Raw genomic sequence first — 17,302 nt, 5'->3', positions numbered from 1 at the left:
TGGTAGGCGGGGGAGGGGCTTTGCAACCTATGTATTCAGATGTCCTTATGTTTTTTATGTTAAGGCAGTTTATTTAAGGTGTACACTTAAGGTCTGTGTCTTTGCTGATGATTTGGGGGAAAGTGCTTATAAAGCTCTTTCACAAATCAGGATCTGCTAGTTTTCTGCAATGTTTTTCTTTGTGGTTGAATGTTAGATGTTCACAAGAATCTTGAATTATCTATTGGTCTTTGTTGTTTGTCTCATTTCATTTTGTTTCAGTTTTGTTATTTTAAAGGTATCTGTACCTTTACTTGGCTGGCTTTGTAAAGACTTAGCTGGCTGACTCTCTATGTCTTGCTAAAACTTTCTGTGTCTAGTGCTAATCTTTCCTAAGAGGGAAAAGTGCATTTTAAAATATTAATATGTTTCTTAAAACTCAGTTATATTAAGAAATCAAGTGTGCCAGTAGTCACATAAAAGCATTGCAATCTTGTATTTGTTTTTATTGATATGCCTTAAAATGTAAGTTTGCTCTTGTATTAAAATGTGTTTGTTTTTCTCTTTCCTCCTCCTGCCTCTTTATAAAGGAGTCAGTCACTGCCAACATAAAGTTAAGAAAGCTAGGCGCTTTCTCCCTTTGGTCTTCTGTTCCCACGAACCTCCTTCTGCGGGTACTGCACTCATCTTTGCACAGACTCTTACTAACCACAGCGCCCCAGGCAGCAGCCTAACCAGATGCTTGTAGATTACCCTGAGCGGGAGTGCCTGTCCTGGGGGTCCGTGAGTGCTGTCCACTGCCGGCAGCGGTGCTGTGGGCCGCTCTCCTCATGGAAGACTGTTGCCTGTTTGCTGGTTTTTAAATGCGTGACAGGGCTAGAAGTCGCTTCCTGGCTTCCCCTGTGGGATCTTAGTGTTTTACCAAAGGGGCCGGCAGGTACCTTTGCCTCGTGGGTTTCCTGACCTGGCATGAGATTAATGGAGAAGGATGGTCCAAGTGAGCCCCAGGGGTCTGCCTTTCCTGCCTCGGGGGCAGATACTCAGGGTGCTGCAGAGCAGAGGCCAAGGGGGGGAGCTTTCCAGCAAAGGGAAGATTATCTGTAACAATTGGAAGAGTCACTTCTACAAACACTGTATAACTGTAAGTGGAAGCTCGCCGCAGAGCCTCAGGTGCTGTACTCCTTGAGCTTCTTTGGAGAGGCTGGAATCCTGCAGAGGCTTGCTGAGGGCTGTTCCCTGCTTATTGTGTGGGGTACACGTCAATGACCCATAGTTTTCATTTCCAAGAGGATACAAATTCCTTTCGAGGCAAGTAGAGTCATTTTTTAACATTTAACTGTGAGGAGCAATCCAATCAGTTTTGCTTAATGCGGCAGAAACGCACTTAAACTGCTATTTACTTGGGGTGACGTGTGGACCGCTGAAAACTCGCATTAATGCCCTTAAGTAAACATGCTAACTCCTATGATCTTCTTTTATCTTTTGAATTAGACTGGGGGGGTAATTTTTGTGTTTTCCTTACACTTTGATTTGCTTGTCATTTTAATAGCGTTTTCCCTCTCTCCCCCCCTCTCCTCCCCCTCCCCCCTCTCTCTCCTCCCCCTTTCTTTGCATGCCACCCGGATCTGCAGATGAAATTAGTGGGGACGGTAATATTTATTTTCATGTTTGTGTTACTAATATAATTATTTATGGATATAAATATCATTCAGTATTTAATGAAAGGCAAAATGTGGCTTTGATCCAACAAAACAAGTATGAAGAAACCGTGGTGTGAGTCAGTGATCTCTTCAGAATTATTTAGGGCTTTGACACGGGAAGGGTAACTGTCAGTTTCTTTACCACATCTCAGTAGTAAATTCAAGTCGTATCTGTTCATAGCGAATTCTAGAGGTGAAGAAAAGTTGTCGAAATGGTATCATTCAGCAGTAAATGGGAGAAATTTGCACACTCCTCCACACATACGTAATAGTCGTTTTTAGTTTGGGAGTGAGGTAGTGGAAAGGAAAGAAAGAAAAGTGATGTTTGAGAGTCAAACAGCCTAAAATAATTAGAGAACTACCAGCAGGAGTGATGATGAGTATTTCTCAGGCAGCTGAGGTTGTCATTCTCATAAACCAGAAATTTAGAAGCACGTGTAGTGTCTTGTTTTCCATTTCCTTTGTGTACTGCCTGCACGAAGCTTTGTGCTCTTACGATACGGAGTGAGGTTTATAAACTAAAATTAAAGGAGGTTGCATTTTTCCTCACGGTTAAATGAAATAACGCTTTCACTGAAGAGTCCGTCTGTGCTTGCGTGTGTGTCTGGTCGACGACTTGAGCACCATATGAGCAAAGTGCTTGCAGTCAGACGTCTGGCCTAAACGTGACTTGGAAGGCGCCTTGCCTCCTGGGACTTCCAGCTCCAAGCCTCGTTTCCAGGCCGACTCCTTGGTGGTTACTGGGTGGGCGCCCCCGATGTGCGTGCGTGTCCTTCACCAGCGAGTCTCCCGGCAGGGGTTCAGAACATGATTGGTGTTCTCCTCGCTGTCGTGCGGGTGAGGACACGGGTGACCAGTCCAGGGCTGCTGGGTGAGTGGTCAGGTCCCAGGCTCCAGCCTCGCCCCGTCCCATCACCAGCTGGCCAGTTGGGTGACCTTGAGCAAAGCACTTCATCTCTGGAGTCTTCATCTGTAACAGGCCTTCATGGTTGTTGTGCGGACTACTGTGAAAGCATAAAAATGTCAACAAACGTGTATTAACGAGTGGTTATTAGCACATTATTTATCTAAAGAAAACATCGTGCCTTTTCCCCACATTTGAATTAGGGTGAGTAGTATTATCCCCATTTTACAGGTGAATAAGCTGAGACTTCCACAAACTAAGGCCTGTGGGCCAAATACGGCTCACCTCTGTTTTTGTATTGCTCCTGGAACTAAGAACCGTTATTACAGTTCTTAATGGTTGGGGGTGAAATCAAAGAATAGTACCTGGCATCAAAACTATGTGAAATTCAAATTTCTGTGTCCATCAGTAAAGTTTTGCTGGAACATAGTGACACGTTCACTCATGACGTGTCTGCCCACCCCTGCAATCTCAACAGCAGAGTTAAGTGGTTGCAGTGGAGACTTTGTGAGCCGTGAAGTCTAAGATACATACTGTCAGACCTTTTGCAGAAAAAGCTGGCCGACCCCGGTGCAGGTCACAGAGCACAGCGGAGCCCTTCCTGGCTTCCTGAAAGCCCTCCTGCCCCTGGCCCCCACAAGCTGGTCGCCACCTCCAGGGCTCACGGCAGGGTCACGTGTGCAGGTGTGGTGAGAAGCTGTGCTGGTGCTTGGTCCCACTGAACTGCTGAGCAATCCCGTGACTGCATGTGTTGCCCTGGGGGTGGTGCCTCATCAGGCCTCCTGAGGGCAGCAGGGCGCCGACCAGAGGCTGTCGTCAGAAGCGCTCGGTGTCAGGCCCTGAAGGGCAGGTGGAGGAGGTGGAGAGGGAATCACCTGGCCCCCCTCTTCCCCTCGGGGAGTGGTTGGCTCCTGAGAGCTTTGTGGTCCTGCAGGCTCCGGTGCACTTCCTTTTGTTTACAGCCGAGCGTCCACTGCTCTGTCCCTCTCCAGCTCGAAACTGACCCCTTCACGGTGACTCCGGAGGCTTCAGGCTCTTTGCGTGACGGAGCGTGACAGGCGTGTGTCACTGGTTTCAGTAGTGACTTCACTAGGCCTCTTTTCCTTTGTTTTAAAACGAGAACTTTGTACCTTTCTCTCCTAATTTCTGAGCTGTCGGTTTCTGCCCTTTTAACGTGTCTTCCCCTCATTTTTATTTTACCACGTATTGTGATACCAAACCTTTCAAATTACAGTGTTATCCAAGGTTTCAGAAGTCTCTGTCCATTTTTCAAAATGTTTACTTTGAAATATTTGACTCATGGTCCTAGAATTGTCTACCAAGTGCACAGGCCCAGTTAAGCCTTCCAGGGATGCCCATATTGGGGGTGAAGTCCCAGAACATCCTTAGGGGAATACTCCGAGGTTTCGAAGCATCAGGTATCTGGTCTCACAAATAAAAGTCCCCAGAAACGTATTGGGAGATAGTAAAGAACGAAGCCCAGAACACGGCGGCCCAGGAGCTCTGCTGGAGCGCTGAGTGGCTGGGGACTGTGAGAAACTCAGGGTGCCTCTGGGTCTCCCAGCTTCCTGCCTGGGAAACGGGGATGATGATAACAGTACCACCATGTACGATGCCCCTGAGGATTAAATGGCGATATGTGTAGTTGTTTGTGACGGTGTCTGGCGTTAGGGCGAGCGCTCCGTTAGCTGTCGTCCTGGTCAAGTGGAGAGTGCAGACCTGCTTGTCTGTATTTGTGACGAGATCTTTGAACCTGTTTCCTTTTCCTTTATATTTTCCTTCTTTTATGTCATTATTTTGGGGGCCAGGTGGTTTCAGGGTGGATTCCAGTTTTTCAGGGGCCCAGAGTATGTAAACGTACCTTTCATCTCAGTGTCATACTGTCCCATAATCCTAAAAACCAGGAAGGAAAAAGGGAAGATAGAACCAAATCAGTATCAAGAATTCTTAGAGAAATATGCCGAGTATCCCCACTTGGAAAGCCCTATATAGAAGGTTACGGTAAAACCTTTGTAGGTCCACGTACCTTCAATAGTGTTGACCTTTCTGCATAAGAACCAACTCGAGAACACAGCAGCAAAAGTTCACATGACGTCGCGGTACCCATAGCCACACCCACGTGTCGTCATGAGTAAGGCCCAGGGAGCTTGGATAATCCCCAAAGTTTTTTTGTAGAATTCACACAGCACTGAAAGAAAAAAACTGCAGACTTTCTCTTGTGATTGTGTGAATTAATGCAAGTGCATGCAACTTGGTTTTTCCCACGTCACTTTTGTGTGTTAGCCTCTGACACATGAGCCATTTTATTCTTACTCCTTGAAGCTGGTTCAGAGTTGGTATCCCTGCTGAGAGTTTTATAAGAAGAGGCCGTCTGGGAAGCGCTTACAGTCCCACCAGGAAGGCTCCTTCCAGAGGCCTCAGAAGGAGGGAACCAAGGAGCCTCCCACCTGTTTGTCACCTGTCCTGTGCAGGGCTGCACCACAACTTCACGTGCATCTCTGTAATCCTCACGACGGCCCCACCAGGTGGCCGTGCTCTCATTGGGCACGTGAGGGCACAGCTGAAGCGCAGACAGGTTCAGCGGCTCCTGGGGTGGAGCAGCGCCCAGACATGCAGCTGTGGCTGGCCTGGCTTCCTCGCCTCTGGGTCACGGGGAGTGCCGTCCCTTCCTGCACTGTTGAAGGGCACTCCTCCCTTTCGTTCAGCAAGTGGTTACTGGGTGCCTCCCGGGCCGGCCGGCCCTGGGTTGGAAGCTGAGAACACAGCAGTAAACAAGGTACATACAGCAGGGCCCACTGCCCTGGGGGCTCTGCTCTGGATGGGGGTACACGGTTGACGAGGAACCAGAGGACTGCCAGAGGGTTGGTAGTGATGGGCCCTGAGCAAAACATGTCAGGCAACGTGATCGAGAGTGATGGGGGTGAGGATGGGTCTCTGAACAGGTGACACTCAGGTGGCAGATACCATTACCCACAGAGACGGAGGGACAGGTGGTCAGTGACCCCAACAGCCTTGGGAAACTTTGGTGCCCGCGGAGTCGATGGGTCCCCGATATCTCCTTAGTAGAGCTGAGAGCCAGGTGCAGGGGGTGTTGAAGATTCCGGAGCAAATCTGGTAGCAGGGCGGCAGAGGCAAGAGATCTGGGCAGTTTCACTGCCAGAATCCGGTCCCTCAGGGTCAGCTAATGTGTTTGGCCTTTAAGGGTGTGTGCTTTGTGTGAAAGGGGGCAGCAAGGGTGGGTCTGTGGTTGCAGGAAATTGAGCCTTAGTTGCATGTGCTCTGAGGGAGGGGCGTGAGGGGAGCTTGTCCGACTGCAGACAGAGTGAGTGGCTGAGTGTCCGTCTGTGGGGCCTTAGCCCCGGCACATTCCCCCGCTTAGCCCTTTCCTTGCCTCTGCCTTAACACCACCTCCATCCCCAAATTGCATCTCACCTTACACAAAAGCAAGGCTCCCGGCCTAGGAACCATCACTCACTCTTCCTGGTAGTCACTGGGAACAGGATAGGAGGGAGAAATTTAGGAATAAAGAATATAAGGTTTGGGGTAGATTAAATAATTTTTTTCTTTAATTCTGAAAGTAGTATTACCTATAAACATGTAAGAATAATATAAATTATCCACCTGGCATACAGGACTCACAAATAGGTAACATTTGCTAAATCTCTAAAGGAGAACCGATTTATTGACTTTACATTCTGCCAGTCGAATTTGTTTTTACTTTAATCACTTTTAATGATGATTACGAATTAAGAAATGAATTCTTGGGCTTCCCTGGTGGCTCAGTGGTTGAGAATCCACCTGCCAATGCAGGGGACACGGGTTCGAGCTGTGGTCCAGGAAGATCCCACATGCTGCGGAGCAACTAAGCCTGTGCGCCACAACTACTGAGCCTGTGCTCTAGAGCCTGCAGGCCACAACTGCTGAAGCCCGCGCACGTAGAGCCCATGCTCCGCAACAAGAGAAGCCACTGCAGTGAGAAGCCCGTGCACCGCAATGAAGAGTAGCCCCCGCTCGCCGCGGCTAGAGAAAGCCCGTGCGCAGCAGCGAAGACCCAACGCAGCCAAAACTAAATAAATAAATTTTAAAAAAAAGAAGAAGAGGGCTTCCCTGGTGGCGCAGTGGTTGAGAGTCCGCCTGCCGATGCAGGGGACACGGATTCGTGCCCTGGTCTGGGAGGATCCCACATGCTGCGGAGCGGCTGGGCCCGTGAGCCATGGCCGCTGAGCCTGCGCGTCCGGAGCCTGCGCTCCGCAACGGGAGAGGCCACAACAGTGAGAGGCCCGCGTACCGCAAAAAAAAAAAAAGAAGAAAGCAAGAAATGAATTCTTCCAGTTGCTCTTAGATTGGGTCTCAGTCGTTACCGTAGCAGTATGTAGAACAGTTGATATCTAGAGACCGTAAACTATATGTAGTCTCTATTTTCTTTGTTTCTATAATTTTAATATCTGAATGGAGTAATAATGGCAGCACAGAAGAAAGAACTTTTAGTTCTTTAGCTTTTAGTTTCTCTGGGGTTAAATTTGGAAAACGATCTCTCTTCAGATGATAAATCAGGAAGTACTGCCCCTCCTTTCCTGGCCCATCAGCCTAAACCCTTGTGCATAGAGCTACTAAAGGTTTTCCTCTTTCCAGAAAGAGGAAGACAGACAAGAGCTGAGTGATTTTTCAGTGTAATTGTTATCCAAGTGAGTGGGTGTTTTCTACAAAAGGGGTTTTCCCCCCACTAATATGGTGGTGGGTCTTTAAGTTGCTGCATTACTGAAAGGAATTAGTGGAAACATTGGAACTCCTTGACATTACGTCTGAAAAGAACTCATTTCAATGTGCTGTTCTGATTTTATTCTCTTTGGCACATCTTTTACCCTTTTGACATTAATGCATACTGTTTAAATATCTGAGTGAAAAGTTACAGGAGAGAAATTCCTGGGTTGCTTTCACTCTGAACAAATGAAGTAAGTTAGCCCAGTTAATCTCCTCAAAAGTCAGCCTGCCGTTTTGTTTTCTAAAGGAGAACATCTAGACTGTGCTGTGGAGTCTAACTATGAATGAAATCTAAGCTGTGTTCTGGAGGTACCGGTCTTGTTTGGAGAAATCCTGGTAGACAGCGGTGTGGTTTTAAACGTGTATTTGGTGTAGTTGAGGGAGAGCTTTGCAGTCAGTACCGCTTGGTGGGCTTGAATCGTGCAAACAGTTGTTTCATGTCTTTATGTTTTCCACAAGGGCTTTCTCTGTTAGTCTCTTTGCTCTCTGAGGAACAGGTCTGTGTATTATGACATGTTGGACCATGATGTCACTTTTATTTCCATAAATGACTCATGTGTGAGCAAAAATGGAGTAATAGTGTTTTAAGAATAATGTCAGCATGGTAGGGGGTTTAGGCAGATCATTTTGCCTTTTCAAGTTATATTAAAGGCCGGGGGTTGAATATTTCACCTCTGTTTCCTTTCCTACAGAAACAGATGACTATGCTGAGATTATCGACGAGGAAGATACCTACACCATGCCCTCGAGTGAGTAGACTTTTAAATATCTCGTGTTTAAACAGTTTAGGTATTTATTGTCCTTTTAGAACTACTTTTAAGACCTTATTGAGTTAGTAACAGAAATATTCTTTTCAGCCTTTAGAATTCTGTATTGTATGTGCCCACTGCCAGGTCAGAAGCCTGAAACTCAAATATCTATAATAAGTCAGTTCACTTATGGGGTTTTTGTAATCTTGTTTTCTGGCTCTATGATAATATAACCTTTAATGATTAGAGCATTCCCTCTCTGTAGGAAATTAGTATTTGAAGTTAAATATGTATACTCACACATATATACAGCTCTTTGAATACACACATTTAATGAATTGCATTTCCCCTTTGAGCTTTCATTTTTTTATTGCCCTTGACTAAGCAATTACAAAGAGCAGCCCGCGTCCAGTCCGTCCAGGTCCAGTCCGTCCAGCTCCGAGTTGGAGGTGTGGGGAGAGAAGGGCTCTTCACTGACCACCCCCCACAGCAGCCTAGCAGTGTCACCCTCTGCTTCTCTCCGCTGTGCAGCTTGCTGGTGAAGAGAGTCTGGGAGCCCCAGCCCTTGTGGTGGGGTGTATATAGTCACAGCTCTTGAGTTGGAGACAACCTTGGAATTTCACTCAGGTTAAAAAAAAAAGTTAACCCTACCTCTTAAAGAGGCCCAATTAGGAGTCCACCTTACAGCCTCAGAGGCCTGATAATTCAACATCTGATGTCCTGGTTTCAGTAGAGCTCCATGTATTTGGAAAATAAATGTTTCAGGTGCTTTACCCTGTTGTGTAAATATTTTAAAAGTGGTTCTCAATAGATTTACCATATACATTGAGGAGAGTTACCAAAATAAAGAGAAACAGCCCAGCCCTCTCAGGCAAACATTATCCTGGGTGGACCCCTCCTTTCAAGAGCTCCCAGATTAGTGATTTGAAAGAGGCAAGAGCTGAAAAACTTAAATGTGTTTACTTTGACTTGCAGTAGCAATTTGGAAGAATGTTTAAATTTAGGTTTAAAGTTTTGGTTAGCCAGTTAGCCATTTGTACATTCCTGCAGAGTATCCACATTTTTATTCGTATATTTTCATAGTTGAGTGGTAAATGTCCAACATAGCTAACTTTTATCCAAACCCCACAAATGCGGTTATCATACAGGAATTTATGGGATAGAAATGTAAAGCGTGGTATATCACACTGAGTTAACTTGAGGATATTACTTGCGTTTGGTGTTTGGTCCTCTTTTTTGACCCGTGTTGATAGTCAAAATATTTAAGAAAGTAAATATTGAAACGTACTCTCCGAGTTTGTTGTTGTTAACCTAATTGCTATTAGTTATTTCTAAGCAAGGTCTTCAATTTTTTTCTCTCTTAATTGCAATACAGAAAGCTATGGAATAGATGAAGGTAACAGGATTCCTTTAAAATAACTGCATTTGCTTGCAATTGCAACCGATGGAATGATAACGGGATGTTTCAGTTTTCAGTTAACTTTTATTTTAAAATTTTTTCATTGGTTTACTCATGCTGTTAAATCAATGGAACTACTAGCTAAAGTGATTTTAAAGAGGAAAATAACCTTCTAAAATTTGGGTTGAATTTTCTGTATGATTTATAATTTGACAAATTAGAAGAAATCAAAATACCAAGCAGTTAATTGGATTAGAATCATCCACTAGGTTCCTAGTGGGTATTTTCTTTCCATGTGTCTCAACAGCCTGCTAAATAATTGGTTTTGTATAAATCATAACAATTTAATACATTAATTTGAGGCACATGCTCTCAAAAATATAAAATACTTGTAATTTATTATGTGATACGTTCAACTTTGATTCCAAGTCATCTGATTTTGAAATCAGGTTTTAGAAGCTCCCTCTTTAAACTCTTTTAGCTCCGTGAATAATATAGATAGGATCATAATAAAGTGGAAAACTCTTAAACTTATAAAGCTACTCATGAGACAATTTTTTGTTCCCTCCATATTTACAGACTTTAGTTACTTGTAAAATAATTGCTTTAAATAACTGTTTTTTAGCCTTCATATATTAATACCTGAACTAATAGCTCATATTAATTAAACATACATAAACTTGGAGCAATTATTTAGAAAACCATCAAATAGATAATCAGCTAAATCAGACATTCAAAACTATGAAAAAAATCTACCTTGTATAAAACTCCTCATTTTGGTAATTCAAGCAGTGCTGTAACAGGTACATAAATTCCTTTAAAAATACTGTTTAAGAGAATTCCACTCTGTTTAAAGCATTTTCATAGAATGATGTGCCACCGATGAAGTTTTTACTCATGGATGATTATGACATGAGGTGTGTCCAGTGTTTTCTACACTGGGGATGTTGCACTGAAGTATCTTCTGGTGTGTGGATCATGTTTTGCAGCCAGGGACTATGAGATTCAGAGAGAAAGAATAGAACTGGGACGGTGCATCGGAGAGGGCCAGTTCGGAGACGTGCACCAAGGCGCTTACACGAGCCCGGTGAGTCCTGTCAGACAGCAGCCGAGCCGCTCCTGCTTACGTGTAGGCTGCTCCTGTTCGTCTTCACGGGTCCTTAGTTCTTCAGGGTGTTTGCAGTTGTCCTTCATAAAGCTTATCACGCATGTCGACTCACTTGCTATTTTCAGAAACCAAAAACTGGCAAAATTAGCTCCTGAGAGCTGGGTCTTCTATTCGTTTTAGTCTTTCATCCAGCCTCTGTCATCAGTAATGGATTCCACAGATGATTGTTCCCTTGGGTGCGGTTGACAAATAGATAACAAACAGATGCAAAGTCAACAGCAGTTAGCCAGCATTCCCAATTACCTGCATTCTCAAGAACAGAACATTAATTTGCCCCAAGTTGCCCTCCAAAAGAGATCAGTGAATTTTTTTTAATGATTTATTTAAGAATCATCTCATTGAGATACAGTTCGCATACTATGAAATTCACTCTGTTAAAGTGCACAGTTCAGTGGTTTTTTAGTATATTCACAGAGTTGTACGGCCATCACCACAGTCAATTTTGGAACATTTTCTTTACCTCAAAAGAAACCCCATACCTTGGCGAGGATGTGGAGAAGAGGGAAGCCTTGTACACTGATGGTAGGAATGTAAATTGGTGCAGCCACTGTGGAGAACAGTATGGAGGTTCTTCAAAAAAGTAAAAATAGAACTACCATATGATCCAGCAAGTTCCACTCCCGGGTATGTATCCAAAGAAAACAAAAACACTAATTTGAAAAGATACACGCACCCCAGTGTTCATAGTAGTATTATTTACAATAGCCAAGACATGGAAGCATCCTAAGTGTCCATCAACAGATGAGTGGATAAAGAAGATGTGGTATGTATATGTATACAATGGAATATTATCCAGCCGTAATAAAGAATGAAACTTTGCCATTTGCAACACCATGGATGGACCTGGAGGGTATTATGCTTAGTGAAATGAGTCAAACAGAGAAAGACAAATACTGTTATGTTATCACTTATATGTGGAATCTAAAAAATAAATGAACCAATGTAACAAAACAGAAACAGACTCATAGACATAAAGAACAAACTAGTGGTTACCAGTGGGGAAAGTGGATGGGGGGAGGGGCACGATAGGTACGGGATTAAGAGGTGCAAGCTACTATGTATAGAATAAATAAGCAACAAGAGTATATTGTACAGCACAGGGAATATAGTCAATATTGTATGATAACCTTTTTTATAATAACTTTAAATGGAATATAATCTATAAAAATTTTGAATCACTATGTTGTACACCTTAAACTGATATACTATTATAAATCAACTATACTTCAGTTTAAAAGAAAAAAAGACAAAAGAAGCCCCATACCTGTTAGCAGTCGCTTCCCATTCCACCCTCTCCCCAGCCCTTGCCAATCACCAGTTTGCTTTCTCTTTCTCTAGAGTTGCCTGTTCTGGACATTTCATATAAGTGAAATCATACAGTGTGTGGCCTTGTATGATTGGTTTCTTTCCATTAGCATAATGTTGTCAGGTTCATCCACGTGGTAGCCTGTGTCAGTACTTCATTTCTTTTTATGGCCAAATAACATCCCATTGTATGGATAGACCACTTTTTGTTTCGCCAGTCATCAGTTGATGGTCATTTGGGTTATTACCACTTTTTGGCTGTTATGCACAATGCTGCTATGAACACTCGTGTACAAGTTTTTGTGTGAACATAGTTTTCGGTTCTCTTGAGTATGTGTGTCTAGGAGTGGAATTGCTGGGTCATCTAGCCACTGTTTAACTTTCTGCCGACCTGCTAAGCTTTTTTCCAAAGAAACTGCCCCAGTTTCAGTTCCTAGCAGCAATGTGTGAGGCTGCCCATTTCTCCACACCCCGACCAACGCTTGCTGTTGTATGTCTTTTTTTATTAGATCAGTAATTTTTCAATGACAGTTTAAAATAACAGTACATGCATGTTCAAGAAACTATTTTTAACTAGAATAATGACAGTGAACAGAGATGGCTTTAGTAGGGATATAATAGCACAGATGATTGACCTTTTGTGACCCCCGATATGGACTGCAAATGGCAATTTTCCCCCCTGTGTCTCCTTATCTGTCAATTTTCCACATCCTTTACACATGCGCTAGGGATACACTGATCATTACTTTTATAACCGGAGGACTGTAAGTCTTTCCTTCGAGGAAAATAGATAATTGTTGTTAGAGATTCTGTTTTTTAAAGTTCAGTTTTGAAAGTTTTTACCCTTATACTTATATAAAACTATATCATTTATTATATATTTTTATCCATTATCTCTTTTTCCAGTTTTTTGTTTTTTTTTTTAACTGTATCTGTATTGTTTATCTTCTTAATTCTCTTAACTCTGCTCTTGAGGCAAAATGCATTAGAAAGAGCCCTGGATCTAAATTTGATCAGAAGACCTAAATCTTAGAGCTGGATCTACCTGACTGTGAGATGTAAGGGAGGTGAGGCTTCTTGATCTAAAGTATTGGACTTGAACCCAGTGGTCTCTGAGCTTCCTTACATCTCTAGAATTCTTAACAAGCAAGCATTCTGAAGTTCCTGGAGTACAGGGACTTACCAGGATCACACAGCTAACAGCAGGGCTGATAGACTTTATTTCAATCACTTATAAGTAATTCATTTTAGTTGTAAAAATACAAGAGAAAAATTTTTTTCAATATCCATAGTGTTTACTAAGTATTTGTTGAGTGAATCCCAGCCTCCAGGAAAATATCAGTGCTCACCTTTTTTGTTGAATGTCTTTCTGATACACATCGTATGTGAATGCTTGTTTATTTTGTTTTTCATTTGGGAATCTAATTTTATAGCCAATTCATTCCTCTAGGTTTCCGTTAAAAATCCTTTTTCCAGATTATGCTCTTTAGTGTTCTGTAAGATGTAATATTTTATCAGGGATTCTTAATAATTGGTCAAATGTAACTCAGCATAGATTTCATGGGCAAGAACCCAGCACTGGTTACGTTATTTGAGATTCAGTGAATTCTTTTAGCAGTTATTTGTCAATCGTCCCCCAAGTGGCAGCTCGGCGGTGGGGACGTTGTAATGAACAAAACAGTCAGGGTTCCTGCTCTCACAGACCTTAAATTCTATCTGAGGCACGAGGGGACCGGCAAAAGCAAACACACTGAGTATCAAGTGGGGAATCTGTGCTCCGAGAAAAACAAAGCCTGGGCTTGGGGAGGTCAGGGCCCTCTTCCCGTGAGACGCTGACACGTGAACAAGGAGGGGCAGTCCCTGAGCTCCCTGTGGGGAGTGTGCCAGACAGGGCGGAGCTCCAGTACAGGGACCCCAGGTGGAGCTGAGCGGGGAAGGAGGACGACGAGGAGAAGCGAGCAGAGGGGCACTGGGCCGGGTGCAGGGGCGGCGCACGGGGCGGCAGGGCAGCCCTCATTCTCAGAGTCATGGGCACGAGGCGTATCTGAAGGCTCCCAGCACACACTTTTCTTTTTTTCTTAGGCCCGGTTATCAGGTTCATTTTTATAATTTGAGCATCGCTGGTCATCTGCGCACGCTCGCATCATTATTATCCTAGTCTTAAAAACCATGCTTTAAATCTATTTTCTCTTAATTCATCCCAGAGCAGTCCTTCTCTAGACTCACTTGTTAAGACCTTTTGAGTGTCTGCTAGCTGTTACTAACTCAGAGCCTCATCACCTGCCTCTCACCTCGGCCTCGTGGACACCAGGGTGGCATTTTCATTCAACATTGAAGAACTGCTCTGTCCCCCTAAACTCTGCTTGTGTTTTAAAGAAGGTAATGAAAATTGTGTCGTGAGCAGTTACCGAGATGTGTTCGCATCTGCCCCCTTTTAAAGGCTTTTAGAAAACCCTGTGCTCAGTTCTGGTCTTGCGTGCTGTGGACTGACATCTTCTTCTCCAGCATCAGGTCTCTGTGACCAGCCGCTCTGACAGCTCGGCACCCCCCAGGCCTCTGCAGCCTTGGGCCACTAGTCACCGGGCCTAGTCCATGGACTGATGGCTGAGCCACCTGGTCTGCTCACGTACACCCCTTTGTAGACATGCGGCCTGTGGAATCTCAGGCTTAGCACCCACTCGAAACTATGCATTTTCAGAGAGCAGTATTTTCCTTGCGTTTCTTTACTGTCTTAATAAAGCACCATGTTCAATATTTGAGTTGAATTGACAGGATTGATGATGACTTATGGTCTTACAGAAGTTTCTGTTGTTACTCAGATCTCCTGTAAAATGGGCGTTTTGTGTCATTTCTCAGGTATACCCATCAGCCTTATGCACATAGAGGTAGAATTCATGGTGCTGGTCCTGGAAGTTTGCTGTGTAGTTACAGAGGACAGACTAAGTCATTCAGAGCAGAGTAGTTGCATTGAGGTGTCCTGGGTTGCTAGCGACTCTCAGAAGGCCCCAAACTCAGACGTTTAACACATGGGCCTCTGTGCCAGCAAGCTGCCATCCCACCGACATCTCAAGCCTGTCTTGTCCAGAGCTGGGCTTCTGATCTCCCCCTTCTCTCACCAGAAACCCGAACTCACCCTCCCCGACGCCCAGCCCGCTGTCTTCCTGCCCCCCCTCCCCCCCCCGCCTCCGTGGCACCTTTCCTCACCTCCCCTTCCGGGGGGCCTCTCACTTAGGGTAGAAGCCACAGGGTCTGACCCCTCTCTCCACCCCTGGCCGGCATCCCCTCTCGTCCAGCAGTTCTTTGTTCTCATCCCCTCTCTTCCCCTCTCCTCTCGGGGAGGTTACCTTCTAACACGCTCCAGTCCACGATGGATGTCTCGTTCACCGTGTTTGTCTGTATCCTCCTCTGGGATGTCAGCTGGAGTAGCACAGGGGTCGCCGGCCCTTGTTCACTGGTGCAGCCTAAGCCCCTACAGGAGTGCCTGGCACTACGGAGAGGAAATGTCTGTGGAACAGACGAATCGCCTGCAGCGTTTTACATGCACGTCTGTTTTCTGGGGTTTTTCTACAGAGGATTTTAACTGTTCCTCTCACTCTTGAGATTGTACAATTCTGGTTCTGTCTGATCCAGAATCCAGAGTTGCAGAATAAACAGCCTGTCCTCAACATGCCCATTGATTAACATAGAGACCCTCTTGTTGCATGTGTCCCTGTCACAGGAGAATCCAGCTTTGGCGGTTGCAATTAAAACGTGTAAAAACTGTACTTCGGACAGCGTGAGAGAGAAATTCCTTCAAGAAGCCTGTAAGTTTCTAGAAATGTCTGTGGAACTCCATTTGACTTTCTGTGAAATCCAAACTGTCTCTGAAGATGTAAGAAAAATAATGTTTTGACTTTTAATGAGACAACTACATTTATTACCCTGCCATGCAATTAGTATCTGTGTTGTAGAGGCACGTGTCTACAGAGTTTCCCAGGTCAGCTGTCATGTTTGGGATGTAAAGGCATATTGATTTCCTGTCCCTTCGTCCTCCGGTACCTTGCACCATAGCCACCTTCACCCTGGCATTGGGCAGATATATAGAGATGCCAGCAGGCCCTGGAGCTGGAGGTGGGCGGGACAGACACAGTCCCTGCGGGATGGAGCCCACGGATGAGTGCGGGAGAGGAAACCCTGCCCGTCCCGAGGGGGCTGCTGTGGAGAGCTGTGTGTGATGGGTCCTCTCTCCTGAGTGCAGACCCTCAGAGAGCCAGGATCCGGTCCTGCCCGTTTGCACTCATCAGGCTCTTTTTCCTCCTGCCCTCAAACTGGGTCGTCTTCCTGCTTCCGTTCGGCTTGTCCCTTCTGACCACATACTTTAATAGTGTCTCCTTAGGAGGCTTTGTCACAGGGCCCTGCTCTTTCCCTTCCTAAGTGTCCATAATTAAATATGCATTGTCTAGGGATTTCCCTGGCGGTCCAGTGGGTAAGACTCTGCGCTCCCAGTGCAGGGGACCCGGGTTCCATCCCTGATCCGGGAACTAGATCCCACATGCGTGCTGCAACTAGGAGTCCTCATGCCGCCACTAAAAAAAAAAAAGATCCTGCATGCCACAACAAAGATCCCGCATGCTGCAACTAAGACCAGGTGCAGCCAAAACAAACAAACAAACAAATAAATATATACATACACACGCGCACACGCACGCACACACATGCACACGCACACGCACGCACACACACTGTTTAAAAGTTACTCTTGTCTCTGTCTCCCTCTAGACTTTAAGCCCCAGTGGGGCAAGGAACGTCTCTCTTCTGCTCACCGCTCAGACCCAGAGACAGCACAGGGCTTAACTCATAGAAGGCACTCAGTAGCCACTGGTCGTGTGAATGAGTCTTGGTGCCCTTCATCACATGTACATTGAATTTCAGAAACATTTACCACCCAGTAGTCCAGTAAGTCACAAGTCATGGATGAGTCATATTGTGAGTTCATCAGTTAAGTCGCAGCAAATCCTAGTCCTGTCCCTGGATCTTTGACTTAAGTACAAGACAAGGCCTGGTGATGACTTCTTTCTTCAGGGCATCTAGGCCAAGAAAACACAGAATATATATCAGCCATCATTACCTAACAGCCTGTCCGCCTTACCTTTTGTGGTAAAGTGCATTATATATTTTCAAAAATGCACATTTTTTAAATGGCTTCTCTTTAAAATTTTTATGAACAGTTACTGTATCGTGACTTCTGTAGGGCTTTGGAATCACCATTACAGAAATCAACTTTAGAGTTTCACAGGAGTAGTCAGTTCAAACTAACCTTGTTCTCTTTTTGAAAGGCTGTTATTTCAGAGAAACATG

The 17,302-nt window shown here is 44.7% G+C and overlaps 1 protein-coding gene across 6 annotated transcripts in view; it reads left to right on the top strand.

Moving 5' to 3' along the window:
* PTK2 (protein tyrosine kinase 2) overlaps positions 1–17,302 on the top strand; it is a 251,013-nt gene that overhangs the window by 172,111 nt on the left and 61,600 nt on the right. For 5 of the 6 annotated variants that reach the window (XM_060127770.1, XM_060127767.1, XM_060127768.1 and 2 more), the window contains 4 exons: positions 8,037–8,093; positions 9,469–9,489; positions 10,482–10,579; positions 15,684–15,768. In XM_060127770.1, the coding sequence (XP_059983753.1) occupies positions 8,037–8,093; positions 9,469–9,489; positions 10,482–10,579; positions 15,684–15,768 (261 nt within the window). The remainder of the gene's footprint in view (positions 1–8,036; positions 8,094–9,468; positions 9,490–10,481; positions 10,580–15,683; positions 15,769–17,302) is intronic. The other variant, XM_060127769.1, reaches the window with a different exon arrangement.

This window comes from Lagenorhynchus albirostris, chromosome 17 (assembly GCF_949774975.1).
Source record: "Lagenorhynchus albirostris chromosome 17, mLagAlb1.1, whole genome shotgun sequence".
Lineage (NCBI taxonomy): Eukaryota > Metazoa > Chordata > Mammalia > Artiodactyla > Delphinidae > Lagenorhynchus > Lagenorhynchus albirostris.
This window is presented reverse-complemented; position numbering and strand designations above follow the sequence as displayed.